General features: G+C 52.2%; 9 protein-coding genes across 9 annotated transcripts; 4 read left to right on the forward strand and 5 right to left on the reverse strand.

Annotated features, from left to right (window-relative positions):
• Positions 1-221: 221 nt before the first annotated feature.
• Positions 222-1,446, forward strand: NUU61_004853 (SDR family NAD(P)-dependent oxidoreductase; the record flags this gene model as incomplete). Its single annotated transcript, XM_056655435.1, has 4 exons — positions 222-393; positions 525-712; positions 799-950; positions 1,047-1,446. 4 exons carry the CDS (start codon positions 222-224, stop codon positions 1,444-1,446), a joined length of 912 nt encoding a protein of 303 aa, XP_056511048.1.
• A 1,853-nt stretch (positions 1,447-3,299) lies between these two features.
• Positions 3,300-5,619, reverse strand: NUU61_004854 (serine/threonine-protein kinase; the record flags this gene model as incomplete). The annotated part of the gene is made up of 2 exons (XM_056655436.1): positions 3,300-4,595; positions 5,539-5,619. The coding sequence occupies 2 exons, from the start codon at positions 5,617-5,619 to the stop codon at positions 3,300-3,302; spliced, it is 1,377 nt and encodes a 458-aa protein (XP_056511049.1).
• A 1,507-nt stretch (positions 5,620-7,126) lies between these two features.
• NUU61_004855 (putative serine/threonine protein kinase (Prp4)) lies at positions 7,127-9,643 on the reverse strand (the record flags this gene model as incomplete). Its single annotated transcript, XM_056655437.1, has 2 exons — positions 7,127-8,589; positions 8,653-9,643. 2 exons carry the CDS (start codon positions 9,641-9,643, stop codon positions 7,127-7,129), a joined length of 2,454 nt encoding a protein of 817 aa, XP_056511050.1.
• Positions 9,644-10,208: 565 nt separating this feature from the next.
• On the forward strand, positions 10,209-10,559 carry NUU61_004856 (translation machinery-associated protein 7; the record flags this gene model as incomplete). The annotated part of the gene is made up of 3 exons (XM_056655438.1): positions 10,209-10,230; positions 10,307-10,396; positions 10,462-10,559. 3 exons carry the CDS (start codon positions 10,209-10,211, stop codon positions 10,557-10,559), a joined length of 210 nt encoding a protein of 69 aa, XP_056511051.1.
• Positions 10,560-11,066: 507 nt separating this feature from the next.
• Positions 11,067-12,612, reverse strand: NUU61_004857 (uncharacterized protein; the record flags this gene model as incomplete). Its single annotated transcript, XM_056655439.1, is given in 3 exon segments — positions 11,067-11,334; positions 11,352-12,401; positions 12,461-12,612. The coding sequence occupies 3 exon segments, from the start codon at positions 12,610-12,612 to the stop codon at positions 11,067-11,069; spliced, it is 1,470 nt and encodes a 489-aa protein (XP_056511052.1).
• Positions 12,613-13,122: 510 nt separating this feature from the next.
• Positions 13,123-13,854, forward strand: NUU61_004858 (cytochrome b5-like heme/steroid binding domain-containing protein; the record flags this gene model as incomplete). The annotated part of the gene is made up of 4 exons (XM_056655440.1): positions 13,123-13,135; positions 13,190-13,214; positions 13,285-13,522; positions 13,624-13,854. 4 exons carry the CDS (start codon positions 13,123-13,125, stop codon positions 13,852-13,854), a joined length of 507 nt encoding a protein of 168 aa, XP_056511053.1.
• A 512-nt stretch (positions 13,855-14,366) lies between these two features.
• ish1 (double-strand break repair enhancer MSC1) lies at positions 14,367-16,143 on the reverse strand (the record flags this gene model as incomplete). Its single annotated transcript, XM_056655441.1, has 5 exons — positions 14,367-14,841; positions 14,907-15,686; positions 15,749-15,896; positions 15,956-16,006; positions 16,059-16,143. The coding sequence occupies 5 exons, from the start codon at positions 16,141-16,143 to the stop codon at positions 14,367-14,369; spliced, it is 1,539 nt and encodes a 512-aa protein (XP_056511054.1).
• Positions 16,144-16,828: 685 nt separating this feature from the next.
• Positions 16,829-17,879, forward strand: NUU61_004860 (PQ-loop repeat-containing protein; the record flags this gene model as incomplete). The annotated part of the gene is made up of 3 exons (XM_056655442.1): positions 16,829-16,896; positions 16,955-17,212; positions 17,273-17,879. 3 exons carry the CDS (start codon positions 16,829-16,831, stop codon positions 17,877-17,879), a joined length of 933 nt encoding a protein of 310 aa, XP_056511055.1.
• Positions 17,880-18,179: 300 nt separating this feature from the next.
• Positions 18,180-19,238, reverse strand: NUU61_004861 (nuclear transport factor 2 family protein; the record flags this gene model as incomplete). The annotated part of the gene is made up of 6 exons (XM_056655443.1): positions 18,180-18,296; positions 18,368-18,466; positions 18,592-18,663; positions 18,768-18,832; positions 19,012-19,029; positions 19,232-19,238. 6 exons carry the CDS (start codon positions 19,236-19,238, stop codon positions 18,180-18,182), a joined length of 378 nt encoding a protein of 125 aa, XP_056511056.1.
• Positions 19,239-19,466: the final 228 nt, after the last annotated feature.

Below are 19,466 nucleotides of genomic sequence, written 5' to 3' on the forward strand. Positions count from 1 at the left end.
CAATTTCGTTGATTTTGCAACCCAATGCCGCTGCATTTTGCTCTTCAGGATTGTATTGTATAGTCCAGTTGTTCGGCATAGATGTGCAACCCCACACATTCTCGGTCGCTGCGGGCCTCGGCACTGCAAATCGCCGAGCTATAAGATCGGCCCCCTCATCCTTTTCCTCCTCAATTTCATTCACTTTCCTTGCGATATTGCAATTAAACCATTTTTCCGTTATGGCTCCCGCAGACCGTCTCGACCAGCTCAACAAGCACCTCAACTTCCCCGCCGGTCTGCTTGCCGGCCAAACCGCCATCGTCACCGGCGGCGGGCAAGGCATCGGCGCCGAGACGGCACGGCTGTTTGCGAACGAGGGCGCCAAGGTAGTGATTGCTGATATTGATGGCGGTATGTCTATACTCTACCTTTTTGTTTTCAAGTGTCTGATATGGATCCTTTATTTTTCTTTTCCATCATTCCACCGTTGCACCATTAATATGCATATCATATTCACCTCTGATCTCTTTCCCGCGCTATAGATAAGGCAGCTGCCGTCGCAGACGCCATTAACAGCGCCCAGCCCGGCCGCGCCCGCGCTGTTGCCGGTGATATTCTGGGACCGGGGTATATTGAGAAGCTGGTGGAGAGCGCGGCCGAGTTCGGGGGCGGCAAGATCCATATTATTGTGAATAATGCTGGGTTTACGTGGGATGGGGTGATCCACAAGGTGAGTTTACTTAACATATACAATCGATATCGTCGATACACCTATTCCAAAGGTAGAATGGACCACCTCGGACTAACACTTCATAGATGACCGATAAGCAATGGGACACCATGCTGGCCGTGCACAACACAGCACCCTTCCGACTGGTGCGCGCCGCAGCGCCGTATTTCCGAGTGAAGGACCAGGAGCCGCGGGTGATTATCAACATCAGCAGCACGAGCGGCATCCACGGCAATGCGTAAGTTCTTCATACATTGGACATCCCTTCCTATCAATTCTATTCTCCAGTTCCAATGTTTTTCTGTTAGGGTACACCCATACTAATACCATACAGAGGCCAAGCCAACTACGCCGTCGCCAAAGCCGGTGTCGTGGGACTAACACGCACCATCGCCAAAGAATGGGGCCCCGCGTTCGGCGTGCGGTCCAACACAGTTGCCTTCGGGTTCGTGACGACCCGTCTGACGGCCGCCAAGGAAGCCGGCGCGTTCATCACCACGCCCGACGGCACCAAGGTCGCGCTAGGCATCCCGGGCAAGCAGCTGGCCAGCAAGGTCGGCGCGGAAGAAGAGAAGCAGAAGGAGAAGGCCGCTGCCAATTCGTACCCGGATATCCCGTTGCGGCGGCCGGCTAGCCCTGAGGAGGCGGCGCGGGCGATTCTGGGGGTGGCGAGTCCGCTGTTTTCGTATGTGAATGGGGAGACGATTCGGGTGACTGGGGGGCGGAATATGTAAATACAGTTCTATTTTGATATCTATACAAATACAAGCTAAAGCTAGTTTCTCTCTCTCTCTCTCTCTCTCTCTCTCTATCGGGGTATCTTAGGGCAATCCTTTAATCATTGTGATAGCTATGGCCCGCATGTTAAATAAAAAGACATTATCATATTTACCATCATAGCTCTCTTAAGTCATACCGGCGCAATAGTCGTCTCCCTAAACCCAATTTGGCTCCAGTCAGGAATATCTGCCAGCGTTCTCGGCATATCACTCAGGTTAGGAGAGCACCGAGCACGGACTTTCAACGGCCCACCATCCTCCGGCAAAAGAGCCGGCGGAATCAAGAATGCTGGCATGAAAGAGCAGAATAGCAGAACAGCACTAACCAATCGCCTGGGATTCTTGGCAAGTTTCCTGGTATACAGTTTGTATAGTATATTCAAACAGATACAAAGTATAGATGGAGTCTGTGTATTCTATAGTATACTGCCAACGATGTTATATACATGGAGATTTTGATTGATTTTGGGATATCTAAGGTGCTTCTTTCCGCTCAACACAATTAGATCAACCTTTCTTTCCCATTAATTGTTGCTCCTGAAGGAGGGAGGGTTGATTTTGTCTTTGGGGTTTAATACATAGTAATGTTTTGGTCATGACATGGGCGATGGTGTGCAGGAGCAACATCTCCAGTTTTGTTCTCGATCAGTTTAAAGCTATATATCAGAGGTAGGTTTTCTTCTTCTCTTTCTTCTTCCCTTTTATATATATATATATATTATTCGATGACACAATAGCTACTTGCCCATAATTTTCTATAGATTTACTGTGCCCAGACACATTTCTCCAGGTGTTGGCGCTCTTGAGGTATGTCTGGCAGAGTAACGTTGCACAAGGACAAGGCATCAGCGATAGAGGTTTTAATAGAGAATCTACTAGAGGACTAAATCTAGGGTTTCAAAAAACCAGACCTACAACTACCAAAAGCAAACAATGTTGAATAGTGCATATAGGTCAAAGACCAGGGACGCACCAACATCGATGTATTTTCAGTCATGCCTATCCCTCCAAGGTATCAATCATATCATATCATATCAAAGAGAAACCCAAAAACCTCCCAAAAAAAAGGCCCAGCCAATGCCGCCAATGTCTATGCACAGGATGCGAGGAAAACAACAAAAAAGAGAATTCCGAGATCACCACCCATAATAACCCATCGTCACCGAAGCACATCCAAACAAGACAAGAATAAGAATAAACACCGGGGAAATATAACACAAAAAAAAAAAAAAAAAGGGTAAGTCCTGGATAACGCCCCATCGGAGACCTTGCAGGTCACATTCAAGAGAATCACACATCAGCCCTCCCAGGGGCATTTCCATGTAATTACCACACCAGAGGATCAACGGGAAAACAAAAAGGGCATCACCAAGCGGCTTCATCCTCGTGGTATGTGGGCCGAAAATATTATAACAGTAGAAGGTGGAGAATTTCCAGAGTCGCAAGTGAAAAAAAAACTCCTTGCAAACACCAAATGGATCGTTGCGGAGCCCGGAAACAACCGGCACGGGCCAGTCACAAATCAAAAGAATATGTCCAAAAGTGGAAAATGTCCGACGGAAGACAAGAGTGGCCGAGAGTCCGAGGATCAACTTGGGCAACACCAAATCGTGGCTTTTCCTGGAAATCCGTCGAAAAGGGGCGAGAACGGGGAGACCCAATATACGATATGCAAGCAAAAAACTCCAGGCGCGAGAAAGCAGTTCGTCAGAGGAGAGTAAAATGGGCGTCAAATCATGCAAGTGGCGGTCATGAGGATGCGAGATGAGAGAGAGAGAACATATAAAGCAACAGTAGGCGCGGAAACTTCAGCAGACCGGAATGGGCGGACCGATAAAAGCATCCGCGGGGATAGAGTGGTCCACACAGATGGGGTGAGGGAACACCACCTTGCAGTCCGGGACCTGGGACACCACAGGCGACAAAGTGTTCATGTCGGTGTAGTCCTCGGTGAGGGCCGACCCATCGGACACGGCAGACTCGGAGAAATCCGAGTAGTGCGACGAGTCTGAGGACGAACCCGAGGGCTGAGCATGCAGGGACTCCACGGGGCCCGAGAAGGGAATCTGGGGCTGGGCCACAAAGTCGGCCGGGGACACCTGGTCCGGCACCCAAGGGGCCATGGGGTTCTCCGTGAAGCGGGGGCACTCCAGGATCAACCGGCGCAGCTCCGGGATGGTGATCCGCTTGCTAGGGTCGCGCTCGAAGACGCGGCTCAGGATACAAACCATCTCCGTGGACAAGGGCAGGATGGACTTGAGAAAGAAGGGATCCTTGAGGTATGCTCGGAATGTGGAATCTTCCAGCGAGGCACGCTTCCAGGGGTTGCGACCGCACGTCAGATTGACCAGCATGACACCCAGGCTCCAGACGTCGTTGGCGACAGACGCATAGCAGGACATGGGGCGCGGGTTGGATTGTTGACACTCTGGAGAAGGAAGCGTTAGCCGGGGGGGCGCAAGACCCAAACTCGAGGGGGAGTATGCCTTACCAGGCGACATGTAGAATGTGGACCCGCAACCAAAGTCCGAGGTGAAGTAATCCGTGGTCGCCAGGCCAAAGTCGGCAAGCTTGACCGTCATGCCCTGGTCTGTTACGAGCACGTTCTCGGGCTTCAGGTCCCGGTGGTAGATCCCGACGGAATGGCAGAACTGCACGGCATCCAGGAGCTGAAGGAACACGCGCTTGACCAGGGGGTCATTACCGACAAAGTGGCCCTTGTCGGTGATGCTAGAGAACAGGTCTCCCTCCGGGCAGAATTCCATGACGACGTAGGTGCAATCCACGGAATCCATAATGCGAACCAGGGAAACCACGTTGGGATGTTGCGAGGCCAGATGGTGGAGACGGATCTCACGTTGTTGATATCGAAGCTGGCGGGGATCTAGTCCGGTCTTGTTGAGGGCCTTGACGGCATACAGGGCGTGCGTGTGGATGTCCACGGCAGTGTAAACGACTCCATACGCGCCGACTCCTAGAATGCCGGTGAGCTCCAGCCGGTTGGCCAAGATAAATCCCAGGCGATCCTCGGGGGCATAATGGGGCGTCGGCGAGGGGGGGGGGGGGCGTAGGCAACATGGTCGGATGAAACATGGTGAGGGCCCCTTTTTTTGTTGGTTTCAAGTAGATCCACACGATCCTCTTCCCGGATGGCAAGAGGAAAAGTCAAGGTCTGAAGAAAAAGAAAAAAAAAAAAGAGCAAACGGTTCGCAAATGTTCAGAAGTTTTAATGTCCAAAGGTCCACGGCATTCAGGAGTCCATTCCAATCCAAGGGTTTAGGGGGGGGGGAGAGAAGTCCGTTTGATCCGGGCTGGTCGGGTTTGATAGAGCGAGAGAGAGAGAGAGAGAGAGAGAGAGAGAGAGAGATAGAAGGAAGAGAAGAGACCAAGGAGAAAGGAGAGTAGTATAGAAGCAAGAAGAACAAAAAACAAATAAACAGAGAAAAGAAAAGAGTATGATAATAGCCAGAACCAAGCCGGGCGAGGGTAGATAGAAATAACGAAAAAATCCATGGAGAAAATAATAGAAGCATAATAATAATCTAACCCAAGAATACGATGCCTCGTGGTTCGCAGGTTTCCCATCTCCACCAAGTCGATGATGCGGACACTGTGGCATTAACCCCCAGCGGTGTGCCACTCCGTTGATCGTGGCCTGTCGCTGGTCAGGAGTTAATTCCACCCCAGTCAATGGCTCCACCCATGCTGGTGATGGTTGGCTGATGGTTGGCTGATGGACGGCCGATCAACTGCAGAGGCGAAACGGAGAGAGTGGCAATAGCTGGCAATAGCAAGAATTAAAAAATAGAACCTCCTGAGTCTTGCCAGCGCATGCCCCGCAAACGCCCCTTGAAGCCAGCACATCCCCTTGGATTTTTCTAGATATTTTGTACCCTCCAGTGTTGAGAAATAGATACTTTTTTTTTTTGATAAGCATATATACATCCATAGTATCTCTATATTTCTATCGATTTGTATGGATTTATTTCTTCTACTGTATCTATTCACTATGTATTTCTTTCGGCCTCACCGTCTTTTCTCTCGCACAGACCCACCGACCCACTTGAAGTGAGGCGATGAGGGAGGGCGACCATGGCCAGCCATTTGTCCTGCAAGTTTCGAGAACATCGGTGGATCCCTGCACGGGCCCTGAGAGAGAGTCTCAGGGTTGGCGTCGGACCATCGAGCACTGGGAGAGACTTGGAGTTAGGGTTTGGGGTGTCACACGGGATGTCCATGCTAACATGCTAACTAATGGATCATTGGTAGGCAACAAATGCTGTTCCATGTTCCCTTTCATGTCCTATAGGTCCAGTCCTGTTCTCTTTTCCCACTCGACTATTGCCTGATAGTCTGATGCAGAGAGTTCTACTCACCCTACTCCCCCCCAGATGTATCACATTTGGTTCGCATTCGAGACACCATTCGATGACCCTGACCAGAAAGAAGGTCAGGACCACCAGATCTTTTTCGAGAATGCCGTTAGCTGATCCCTAGAAAAAAAAGTAAAAATATTAAAAAATAAAAATAAAAAATAAAAAGGAGAAGGGTGCATGGCCGGTACGATCATGCACCCCAGGATTGGCAATGCAGCTGAGTCCCACGCCGTTACTTCGGTCTACACCGCTATATTCTCCTTGGACGTGCATTGCATTGCTCTACAGGTGTAGAGAAGTAGAGGAGTAGAGAAATAGAATCTGATTTAGACACAGCAGAATGTGGTGTACACCCAGTAAATATCACTGAGGTCATCATTCTGGCTTAGCCCTGGAGGTTTCACGACCAACCCCCCTGTATACTACCGCCACCCAAGCCAATTTCCCGTTCTTTTTTTTTTTTGCCTTGAAAATTGCCTGATCCTGTTGAAAGTCAAAGACCAAAGAGTCGAAGGAATATGGGTAGGATGCCTGCAGGTGGCGACCCGCAGACCGATCGACGACCCACAATATAAACACGTTCTCGACATCACCGCATCCCATTGTTCTCCGTGAGAGGCATCATCAACCGGTGGAGAATTGCCACCGCTCCCCAGCTATTTCTTATTGTACACTTTTGCAGTCTCCCCCTATACTATGTATGCATTAAACTATCGTATCGTAGGGACTTTCGGTGGCAACCATCCCAGGATTCCAGAAGACTCCCTGTATCTGGACTTCAAAAAGAGAAAACGCGATCTTCATGTCTCTGCCATATGAATCATGATACGATGCTGGACACCTAACCACGGTTGAATCATAATGTACCCAGAGTCACTATGTAGAACAACTATCTCCTCTCTCTCTCTCTCTCTCTCAATCCGCTGCTATCCACACCGACGGGGGTTCATTGGGGCCACGCAGCCAGCATCCCAGCCTCCAGAATCACCGTCATACGCCCCCACATCTTGAGGAACTGGGAAGGATCCATGGTTGGCGCCGTTCTAGACTGAAGTAGTCAAGATGTAGGAGTACGCCAATACTCAATCTCTACTCAAAGATAGTAGATGACTGTTGATACTTCAATTCATAGATTGAATCCAGGAAACCCATGTCTCTAAAAACCAGATACCAATTCTCTACACCAGAAAAAGAATACCAAATATCCATGCCATAGAAATAATAGAGAATTAACCAGAGAAAAGAAAAGGCCCCGCTCACTACACCTTGCGCGCCAAAAATGGATGCTTCAGTGCCTCAGCCGGTGTGCACCGCTTCTCCGGATTCAGACTCAAGCATCGGTCGAGGAAATCCACGAACAAGGTCAAGTCTTTGGCGTCACCATCTGACATTCCGCGCGTGCCTTGACCAAGTAGCCGAGTCTTCAGGTCGCGAGTGGGCTTCTTGAAATCCACAATCCGCGTCACCAGCCGGCCTGTAATGCGGTCTTCCTCGGTGCTGTGGAAATTCAACATGTCGTCAAAGTGCTGGTGTGCCAGAGACCCGCGGCGGAGGAGTTTGGGCGGGTACTTGCCCCGGCACTCCATGATCGAGTGGAGCATCTGGTTGTTGTTGCGACCGGTGAACAGGATCTTACCCGTGTACAGCTCAAACAATGTACACCCGATGGACCACACGTCGATCGCGTAATCGTAGGGAATGCCTAGAATGACCTCTGGGGCGCGGTAGAACCGACTAACGAGGTACGGGGTGATCTCGTTCTCCGAGGCCGGCGATGCCGAGCCCAGGTCGCAGACCTTCAGGATGTTGCGCTGTTCGTTGACCAGCAGATTATCCGGTTTCAGATCCGCATGCAGGACGTTACACCGGCGTAGCAGACTCAGTCCGAGGAAAATCTGTTGCGCGTAGGCCCGGATCGCCCGCAGGTTTAGACCCACGTCGCGCCCAAACTTCTTGAGCACTTCCCGAAGGTTCATGCTGAGGTTCTCAAACACCATGCACAAGTGACCTTTGTGGTCAAAGTATCGAACGAATTTGATGATGTGCTTCTTGTCGTCCGGGTCCGCTTCGTGCAGCTGTTCCAAAATCCCAATTTCCTTCATGCCGGCCTTGCGCATCGTGTCATTTTGTCGAATGATCTTGATGGCCACCAGCCCCCCGGTTTTCGAGTCGGTCGCACGCACGACAGACGAGAACATTCCCTTGCCAAGGTTCTGCTGAACGTGGTACCGGCCATTGATCAACTCTCCGAGTCGTACATTGTAATAGCCTTCGGGATCATCCCAGTTGTCCATCATGCGGATATCGAGCTCCTTGGCTTGAGGAATGGCCGACATCGCTGCGGCATGCGCAGGTTGTGCATCGTTAGTGTCTTCCGCAAACATGTCGTCGTCGTCATCGGCGAACATGTCGTACGCCTTGGGCGGCGCGGTTTGCTCAGGGGGAGCATCGGGGAGAAGGACATCCTGCTTGACAGTCTGGGTTTCGTCGTATGCCGCCGAGGAGACGTCCTCCTTGGTGGTTTGGACACTGCCATGCTTTTCCCGCTCTTGCTTCATATCGAATGTGGGATCGTAATCGGCAGCAGAGGGCTCGTCTTTATCAATGCTGTCGACAGGGCCATCGGAATTGACCAAGTCAGTGTCTTTTCCAATCTTGAAACCGGGAAACGACTCCCCAGGCTGCTCATGTGGAGTTTGGGACGGTGAAAGCCGTGGAGAATCTATAGAGACAGACAAGTACGTCAGTTTGTTTGAGACACTGTTTTGGCCTTGAAAGCACCTACCCGATGTGTCTTGCGCACTCGCCGGTTCAGTACCGGGCGTGGACGAATCCGTATCGCCATCACCAATATGCAGTGCTTTCAACTGCAATGGTGTAGCTTGGGTTCGGTATTTCGCTCGAATGGCTTCACGGCGTTTACGACGAGCCTCCAGTGCAGTTGCTTCGTCAACTGGCTCGGACGGTTGCGGCTCTTCCGCCGGTTCTGTGGTAGGAGTATCGGCCCTGAAAGCATCGTTAGTAACCCGATCCAAACCCAGCGAAACAACACTAGATTCATACTCGTCGGCAAAATGAGCGCGGCGATGTGAAGGAGCCTGCTGCACCTGATTGTCTCGCGTTTTAGCACCAAGCTTTGAATCTCGAGCGACGGCCGGGGCCTTTCCTCGCTCGTTCACTAACTGTTCAGTGGGGGACCTGCGTCTTTTGGCCGAGGGCGCAGAGCCCTCAGTCCGTGGATCTAACTCGTCGCTTGAGTACTGCTTGGGTTTCCTCACTTCGCGGTATGGCGAACGGCTTCGCGGCCGCTTCTCTCTGCGTCGATCGTAGTCATCGGTGTACCGGAGACCTCCACCATAGCCCTCCTCGCGGTCATAATCGTAGTAGGATCGCTGTCGGCGCGAAGGAGGAGCGCGGTGCTGGTATCTGTCATCGTACCGCGGGCCAAAACGTCGCGAAGGTTCGTAGCGTCGTCTCTCGGAGTCATCATACGCGTCGTCGCGTCTGCGCTGGTACCCCCTGTGGTCCCGGTATGGAGAGCGGGATCGGGATCTCGAGAGGGACCGTGTCCTCGATCCCTGCCGGCGTGGCGATTTACTGCCCCTCAACGACTCGGGAGATCGGGGTGCAGAGGATGTACTAGCTCTGGTGGGACGGTCAACGCGGGTGCCATTAAGAGGAGGTTGTGACGCAGTTGCCTTCGTCTCTAAACCTGATTCGATGATCTCACCCTCAGAAGGGGTCGACGGAGACCTCGACATGTGGTGCGATGCCATGCTTGCGAAATGCTGCGGCTGCCAGTGGAGCAGTGTCCGCCCAGCGGTGTTTTCCCAAGTCCTTTTTCTTTCTGTCTCTTTTTTTTTCTTCGCTTCGCTCTCTTTTTTGTTTTAGATGGCCCTTGGCGGAGGCTTCAGATGAATTTGCTCAGTTAGCGTGAGCTCCGAGAACAACGCGAATGATTCGCAAGAGGGATGTTTGAAAGTCCAACCGGCTTGAGAGGCCTGCCTTCACACCAAAGCCTTGCAACTTTGATTATCGCTCCAGGCACATATTTCAAGGGACTGGGACTGAACAAGCGACGTGTAGGTGTTCTGATGGAACAACCTCGAGGTAAGAAGAAATTGATGGCAAGAGAAGGTTGGATGGACATTTGCCAACCGTGCAGACTCCGTACCAGGCCCGATATAGAAGGCGGTAATCAAAATGGCTGTATCGCGATAAGCGCCCCTCGACGGTTTTTTTATCTTCTTTCTTTCTCTACTTTTCTGTCCGCAGTCAAGGCACTCCATTGCTCCAAGCCAGATTAATCGTTCCTTGCTACCTCAATACATACCTGCAAAAATGGGTGGCCAAAGCAGAGAAGGTATGCCACTCCCCAATAACCAAACCACCCCTCAAAACAGAACCCCAAACTGACCCCTCATGTTTTCCACGGGCAGGCGGCAAGGTGAAGCCCCTCAAGTCCGCAAAGAAGGACAAGAAGGAACTCGATGAGGATGACATCGCCCACCGAGAGAAGCTCAAGGCCGGTATGTTACGTTGTCGAGCCACATCTCATTCGCGCCAGGTACTAACACATGGGTTTGCTCTTCAGATGCCAAGGCGAAGAAGGAAATGACCGAGGCTGCCAAGGGCAAGAAGGGCCCTCTGAACACTGGCCAGCAGGGAATCAAGAAGTCCGGCAAGAAATAGACGAGCTCCCCATCAACAATACACATCCAGGTGCCTAAAGTGTGGCGCCTTTTTCTCTTTTACGATCTACATGAGCCACTTTCAATGCAAATGGAAGGCCGGTGGCACTTTGTTTCAATTACTAGCCATATCAGCTTATTGTGGTCTATGCTGCACTTGGCATCTGTCCCATTAGAGAGATAACAGGCTCGGGGACATCCCTAGCGTCCAGCCACGAAAACTATACCACTTTATTTTGTACTTTCTCTTTGTTGATATTAATTCCTAGAAGCCACCGGGGGAAACATTCCCCTGAAATGTAGGATATCATTAATGTCAACTGCTATGAATCGAACGCTTCAAGAAACCCTAGGAAATCAACAAAATAGGACGGGTTCATGGACCAAATCATACAAAAGCCTCCAACCCCTGGACAAGAAAAAAAAAAAAAAAAAAAAAAAAAAACAGATACAACGGTCATCCAAGGTATGAGGCACAAACCGACTACGGTAAAGATGACAGGGAAGATCAACTAGTGACACGTTTGACCCACAGGCCACTGCCATCACCGTTATTCTCCTTCTCATCCAGTCGCCGCCATGCGCGGGTGATTTTCAACCCAAGCTCATGCTCCTCTCTCTTGATCTCCGCGAGCTCGTTCTCAATGCTATTGACGGTCTTCTTGACTTCGGCCTTGGCGGCCAGGTCATAAGCAATGGAGCTGGGCTGGATGACCTGCGTCAGCTCATGGATAACCGTCTCTAGATTGTATCTGCGCCGCGTAAGCTCGTCTCGCCTGGTCTCGAGTATCACAATGCGCCCGTGTGTGTTCGGCGGGGGTCGTTGGCAGGAGGCTGAGGGGGCGGTGCAGGTCCCTGCACCGCCTGGGTCGGAGTGGGTTTCCGCACAGGCTTTTTCGAGGTGGGCATCAAATTAGGGATCGGGCGTCGCCGGGCTATGACGGAGTTGAGGTCTTCGGTAGACTGTCTTTTCAGGTTGACACTTGTTCGCCGACTGTTGTTCTGACTGCCGGCGTCCGTAGCAGTGTAGGTCGTAGTACTAAACCGACTCACGGGCTCGTTGGGGACCATCATGTTGGCTATGGCAGTGTCGAAATTAGGGTCTGTTTGATCTCGGGGGATGGGCGAATCCTCTGTTGTTGGTCTCGCAGGCAGTGGCTTGGAATCGCCGGCCGAGATGCTCGTCACCACTGTCGGGACAAAACCAAGGTTGTTGATTTGGGTTATTTGTGCTGTAGCATCTTCTGTATTGGCCTGAGCATTACCGAGATGCTCATTCAGCGGACGTACACGGGACGATGATCTGCTTCGAGGTTCCTTGGGAGCTGGGGCTTCGTTCTTAGAGAAACTGGTGATTCGGCTTCGAGCCTCGGCGAGTTTCTTTTTGGGTTGGAGTTGCTCTCGGCCCCAATTGAACAGGTTGGAGGCATGTGAGCTGGGTGCCTTGTGGAAAGTGGTATCTCGCGGCGTCACCTGGCCTGCCTTGCCAGTGTTCTTCGTGGTTGGCTCGCCCGAAAAGTCATCCCAGCGTGTCGGTTGTTCGGGGGTGGGAGAAAAGCGGAGCTGCTTCACAGGGCGCGGAGGCGGCGGCGGTAGGGGAGGCTCTTCTTGCGACGGAGGAGGATCGGCCGGCTCTGGGGGAACCGGGGTCGGTGGTGGTGAGGGTCGGGAGTCATCTCGCGGGTGGGACCATTCCTCGGACTCATGAATGGGCGAGACACAGAAACTGCTTTCGCTGTCGCGCGCCTCATGCCCAAGCACAGGCGATTCCACGGGCGAGACGTCTGAATATCGCTTGTTGACGTTTCCTTCGGGTTGGGGTTGCAATGACGGATCAGCCTCACTAGAGAAAAATAGATTAGCAGGTTTTTCGTGAAAGTTTCTTGGGGGGGGGATAGTTACTTGGGCAGCGCAGGCAAGTCTTTGGTGAGATTCTGGGCTTGCGGACCTCCAGACAGTGAGGGATACTTGCTGTCGTCCCATGTCTTGTCCACCAAGGTGGGGTTGCCAATCGATGGCCGCTGAGTTCTATTGAAGGACGCCTTGGACCACATCGCGATCTGCGAGGGACAGTAAGCAGGCGCAGACCGAGATGGTTGGAAGCTATGCGCCCTGACTTAATACGCGAAAGGGAAGGGCGGTTTTGATCCCGACCGTGGATGGCCAAGACAGAGACAAAGCTGAAGAAAAAGAAACAACAAACAAGATGACCTCAGACAGAATAGACGAAGCGCCCCTCACATGGCATCACTGGATCAATTAAATTGGGGGCGATCCGAGTGGAGTTGGGAAACCGTCGTTTCATCTCGCACTTCTATAAATAAGCGGAAGACCGAGACCGAGCAGCTCAATCCTGGGGTTCAAGAGAGCTATCAAATAGAATCTGAAATGCTTCCTTGGGGTTAGTTTAGTAATTATGGTTCTATTTTAAATAGATTAAAAGATATAGAACTGTATTGTGTACATAGAGAAGACATCAGGCATCACGTGGCACGTCATCTCCGCAGATTCCGACCCTCCCACATTCTTCCCTGCTTCAGACCTTCACACCCCTCCATCCCAATATGGCTGCAGCTGGTATGTGTCAGGTAGGATGGTTCATGGTTCAACCTTGCTAACCCACCGAATCAGAGGGCTCCACGCCACAGGCCGAAGTGTTCGTTCCCCCCTCCGCCTCAGAGCCTGACGTACAACAGCTGACACCTGCCTCCCCACCCTCCAACTAGGATGACCATCGCCTCACCCATCAACCTCATTATTGCCTCGCTCTTTGTTGTGCTGCTATACTGGCACTTCCGGCCCAAGGCGCCTGTCGAGCTCCCGCGCGGCCCGCCTCCTGTTGTTTTCCGCACCTACACCCCGAAGACCCTGATCAAGTTCAACGGCGAAGACAACCAGCCAGTGTATCTGGCGGTACGGGGACGGGTCTTTGATGTCACACCTGGCAGGGGTTTTTACGGCCCGGTACGTCGAATGACATAGGGCTGATGATGTGGCCTAGTGCTATGGTTTATGTGCTATGGCTGGACGTATTCAAAACGGCATCGCTGATCATCGCATAATAGGGCGGAGTCTACGAGAACTTTGCGGGTCGCGATGCCTCCCGCGGCCTGGCGTGCCAGAGCTTCGATGAAGAGATGCTGACCAAGGACCTGTCAGCCCCGCTGGACGAGCTCAAGGACCTGGATGCCGAGCAGCTGGAGAATCTGCAGTCGTGGGAGGAGCGATTCTCTGAGAAATATCTGGTCATTGGGAAGCTAGTGGCTGAGGGTGATCCCGAGGCACCGGCGTCGTAACGAAGAATGTCTGGGGATGATAAGCGCGGACTACCGCGTGGTTGAGCAACAAAAATAAACAGCAAAGGAATCACCTAGCAGTGAACCTGGCAGTGGACAGTTGGATTTCGGCCATTCATTTACCCATTTTCACACCAATGGAACAAAAGCCATGTCTAGTTTTGGAACTATCTTCGACTGCATTGCAATATTTCCAAGTTGAAATCTACCGTGACCACTACCTCATCCACCGATACAGACACATAGCTATGAGAAATGCCCCAGCATCTACTGATGTCGAAAAATGAAATCCCATTTTAGGCAAAAAACCCCAGTATTGACAACTCGACCTAAATGAAGCCCGGAAAAAGCAGGAGACTCAACTGAAAGAAACCACCCCCAAGTTCAAAAAGTCATAAGCATCGTAACCGAGAAAGAATCAGCATTGCAGGAAGAAACGCACTACCACAACACTGCCTGCTAAAAGATATGAAAACAATCAAGTCCATCCAAAGTGGCATGACAGAACCACTTTACAGCTCCTGGCGGAGCTTCTGGGTGGACCCAGAGACCTTCTCCCGGACCTTCTCGGCAGCCTCCTGGCCCTGTGCCCGGCCGCTAGACGCGCCGATCTTCAGCTGATCCAAGGCCCACTGCAGTGTCTCCACTACCTTGGCGTAGATGGTATCCTGCGGGGTGGTGGTGCCGTACTTGAAGTACTGGGCATTGCGCCGAGCAGCTGATCGAAGTTCATTGATGCTGGAGCCCTGATACACGGGGATTCCGTACGAGTCGAGGTATCTCTTAAGCTCGGAATGCGACCACTGGTCGAAAGTGCTGTCCTTGGCGGCGCCGGTGGCTGTCACAATGGCCGAGGTCGCCGAGGCGTAGCTTTCGCCACCTGCCTTGGAGGCCTTGCGGTAGGAGTCCTTGGCGTGCTTGATCAGATCGTCGCGGGTGGCATCGGCCTTCTGCGCGGCCTTAGAGTTCATGGCAGACAGGTATCTTCTGAGGAAGTAGAAGAAGAGACGCGTCAGAACAACCATGGCGCAAAGAAAATGGTGCTCACTTACTGCAGATGTTCCTTATCCCACGTATCAAAGTTGTATTCGTTCCAACCACTGGCAGCCTTGTGCTGGTTGGCGCGGACCTTGGCCAGCAGCTCGTCCCGACGACCATGCTGAGGAACAGGGACGCCTCGTGCATCCAGGAACGCTTTGAGGTGAGAGTCCGACCAGACCTTGACTGCAGCGTCAAATTCATCCTGGGCCTTCAGCTTCACGTCATCGGTGGCGCGCGCATATTCATTGCCCGCTCTGGTGGTGGCAGCACCAATGGCCTCGGCAGCAGCGGCCGACGCACTCTCAGCTTGGTCGACGAGCAAGGCGCGGTGCTTCCGGGCGAGTGCAATGAGCTCATTGCGCCTCGAGCCCTGGGGCACCTTGACGTTGTGCTTGTCGAGGAACTTCTTCAGCTGCGAGTCAGACCAGGCATGGAACAGCTCTTCGCTCAGTGACTCCTTGGCCGCCTCCGCAGAAGCCGACGCCGACGCGGCGAGGGCGCGTGCCTGGATACTCGCCAGCCGAGAGTTGCGGCGCACCGAAGCGATCAGTTTGTCCCGGTTGGTGGGCTGGGGGACCGGCCAGCCGCGCTCATCGAGCCATTCCTTGAGCTCCGACTCGGACCACTGCTCATACAACCAGTTGCCGGGGTACGACGCTGTCTCACCCGCCTTTTTCGCAATGGTTTCATAGTTCTCGCGCGCGGTTTTGATCAGGACATCCCGCTTGCGGGGCTGAGGAGCTGGGATACCATGGCGGTTCAGGAATGCCTTCAACTGGGAGTCAGACCAGCTGAATCGTGAGTTAGCTTGAGCTTCTTTCGCTGCACTTGGCCATGATAGGAGACTACATACGTATCAAAGACCCATTCCCTGGCATGATGGAGCTGATCCGAGGCCTGGTCTGCTGCTGAGCCCAGAGGCTTCTGTACTTTGGTGTCCCAGTTGTTCTTGACTAGATTCTCAAGATCTCTGCGGTCGGCAGGACTCGGGTGGGGAATGTCTGTTGGGCTATGTTAATGGAAATGACTATGCAGAAATGGCATTCAAGACAGGTCATACCATGATCAGAGAGCCACCGCTCCAGCTCTGTCTCGTGCCATTTATTGTAAACTATAGCGGGTCAGTACCACAATCACATCTAGAGCTCGAGGTCACAACGAACTGGCCTTGCTCCACCAGCTGGTAGCTCCCACAGCTTCAGCAGAGGCGAGGAAAATCACCAGGCCAGTGGCCAACGGGATCTTCATCCTGGCGGTGTTTTTCTCGGGGTGATAGTTAGATCAGCAAGATGAGTGTTTTCAAATTGTGAGATTCAGCAAGATGCCGAAGAAAATCAGAAAGGGAGATTGGCAGTAGCAAGGAACTGAATGGTTTAAAAGAGACAGAGAGACAGCTCATCAAGGAAAAGCAAAGAAGCAAAGGCAGGGATGATGCCGAGTGACGTAGTGGGGGAATTTGCCTTGGTTCTGTGGCCAAAGTGCATGATTCATCCACTGCGCTGCTGATTAGCGTCATTGGTTACTGCTTTGTATATGGAATTTGTTTCTCCTTCTTATTTTACTTTATTTTGTGTTTCTGTGTAACGCACATGGTTGAATGTGCCTAGGGAAGGTAGGGTGGGTATAGTGTCAAAGGTGCAGCCCTCTCAGCCTTAGCGCCCAGGCGGTACTTGTTATGTGCGGGGACTTCATCTGAACTTTCCCTTTCCTTCTGTCTCTCTTCTGGACACTACCTGCCTGGCCTGATTCTGTCCCATTGGGCAGTCTTCATTATCTTTGGTCTGCTCATCACCTAGAGCTCTCCCTGATCACATTTTGTCCGGGAGCTCAGCATTCCATCCCCATTAGCTGCCCAAAGAAGCTCGAAGATTGTTTCAACCTACCCACCCCCGCCGAGGCACACTTGACAATAAAACAAAAAGCTTCTAGGGCTATGGATCCTTTGAATCCATACTGCCGCGAGCTGGCCTCGCCCGGCTTTTTTCAGCCCGTGCTCTCCGTGTACGATCTCCCTGGACCCGCCGAGCAGACCCGCAACTGACCCCATTCCTTGCCCCAGCTTGATCATCATCGGCATCCTTTTCTCCTACCTCCCACAGCATTTCCGCATCATTTCCCTCCGCAGCTCCTTCGGCATCTCGCCTTATTTTGTCCTCCTGGGAACAACCTCCGGCACCTCAGCTTTTGCCAATATCCTGGTGTTCCCAAAGACCTCCCAGGGTGTCGCATGCTGCCGGGAAATCAGTGGACCCGCGTGTTTCGCGGGGCTGTTGGGGGTGATGCAGGTGGGCATGCAGTGGCTCTGTTTCTTTTCGATGTGAGTGATCTTTTCAAAATACAAGAGAGGAGGACATGCAAGTTTCTGACGAGTCTTTAGTTTGTTGTTGTTCGTGATCTACTTCCCCCGAGCCACCTCACCCACCGACCCCGTCAACTCGGTCTCCTCGTCCTCCCCCAATGAACCCACCTATCGCACCGCACTCGCTGTGACCGCCATCTGCCTGCTGCACGCGCTCGCTACAGTGATCGTCTCTGTTGCCTTCGCGCTGCGCCAGCCCACTGCCCTCCATGCATGGGCCAACTTCCTCGGCGTCCTGTCCGCCATCCTCGCGTCGATCCAATACTTCCCACAGATCTATACCACGTTCCGTCTCCGCTGCGTTGGCAGCCTAAGCATCCCAATGATGTGCATACAGACCCCCGGGAGCCTCATCTGGGCCGCTAGTCTCGCGGCGCGCGAGGGTGCCCAGGGCTGGAGCATATGGGGCGTGCTGGTTGTCACGGCCTGTTTGCAGGGCACACTCCTAGTGATGGCGATCTACTTTGAGTACTTTGGTCCGAAGAGCCAGCGCAAGGCCGTGCACCATGCTGACGAGGACGGGACGCCAAATGGAACAGCCCCAGAACGAGCCGAAGCTCCGGCGAGCGAGCGCGAGCATGCGGAGCAGCCTTCTGAGGAAACGCCACTCCTGCAGAGCCAGTGATTTCTAGAATTGGTCGATGTGACTTTTGGTTTTTCTTGTTGATTGTTCACTTGTCTCGCAGCTATATAGAGGGAACGGGATCCCATACAATGCTAGAACCGAATGCTTGTGAAGTCCAAAGAATTGCCTAAATTCCATATTCTCCAGGGCTTCTGTATCTCTACCACTGAGAAAGACCTTTGCGATCCACCTATCTTTGTACTGGCGCATTTGCCCCCTCCACCCCCCAGACACACAAAATTCCTGTCATTGCATCATAGCGCTCTCATCTTCGATACAAAAAAAAAGAGTTTCTGGGGTTTACGAGGCAGCGTAGATCAGTCGGAAGACGTCGTTGAGCACGAAGTAGCTTCCGGCGCCGTCGGGCTGCAGCTTGAAGCACTGGGTGTAGTTCATGGGCTTCTGCTCCTCGTCGACCTGGATTTCGCAGCAGAGTTAATGATCAAAACTGTTCACTGTTGCAATCCAATGAGTATTTTAATACATACCAGGAGGGCACCAGTCACCAGGACAACAATGCCGCCTTCGCTGGAGGGTTGGGCGTCGAAGGTCGCGATCTGGTGACGCACTTGCTGGAAGGGCAGGCTCTGTGGATTGACGGGTGTGTATTAGTACTGTTGGTTGCCGATAACCCAATGCCCACTCATTCGATTTCTAGGTGGTGCACGTAAAAGAGAGAGGGAGAGAGAGAAAAAAAAAGGAAGGAACGAACGGTCAACTTCTCGGTGATGGCTCCGGGACCCTGGACCGAGCTGGTCTCAAAGGTGAGCATGGACTGGTCGCGCTGTTGGTCAGGATGTAAGGTTAGCGGCTGTTCACAATAACCACATTCCTCCTTTGCTTTTTATGGTAAGGATAAGGAAGAAACGAAGGAAAGGCAGAGCATACGTAGAGACCAGCCAGACCCCCGCGGTTGGTGTCGAAGGTCTCGTAGTAGAACTGGACGAACTGCTCTGCATGACACCTCGCAAGTTAGAATCCACGATAGGAATATGAGACACAATGGATGTATTGGCTGCTATCCATGCAACATCCGACATAGTCAAAGGGAAACCCCGCGAGACCAACGCTGCAGTTGGGCGCATTGCTGGAAAGCGAAGGACTGAAGGAGAGGGGGAGAAAAACAACGTACGAGCGATGGCGGTGAAGTCTAGAGGGGCAAAGATTGATTAGCCATTGTATTATGGAAAGCCGCATCTTTCAGCTCATCTCGCTATCTTGTTGTTGTGCTGGCATTTCCCTTGCGCGACATTTCCACACACTTGTCCTTGCAATGAATGCCCCTCTTCATCCTCCTTGTCGAGGTGGGTGGAAGATCAAGCGTGACAAAACCACAGGATTGTCAGACTTACCGGCCATTTTGAGATAATTTTTTTCTTTTTTAAATGATAGATGACAAGGAAAGTGATGGGTATATGAGAAGAAAAAAAAAAGGTATCGTAGGAGGATCGAAGGTATTTGTTGATGAGGGGCGTGTGTGGGGCACAGGTGCCTGGCTGCCTTATCGACTTGCAACTACGTGGGTAGACAAAGACACTCTTCATATCTTCATGACACGGCACCCATTCACTTGTCAAGGCCAGTGTG

This window comes from Penicillium alfredii (assembly GCF_028826965.1).
Source record: "Penicillium alfredii strain IBT 34128 chromosome Unknown utg000007l_segment0_segment0, whole genome shotgun sequence".
In the NCBI taxonomy this organism is placed as follows: domain Eukaryota; kingdom Fungi; phylum Ascomycota; class Eurotiomycetes; order Eurotiales; family Aspergillaceae; genus Penicillium; species Penicillium alfredii.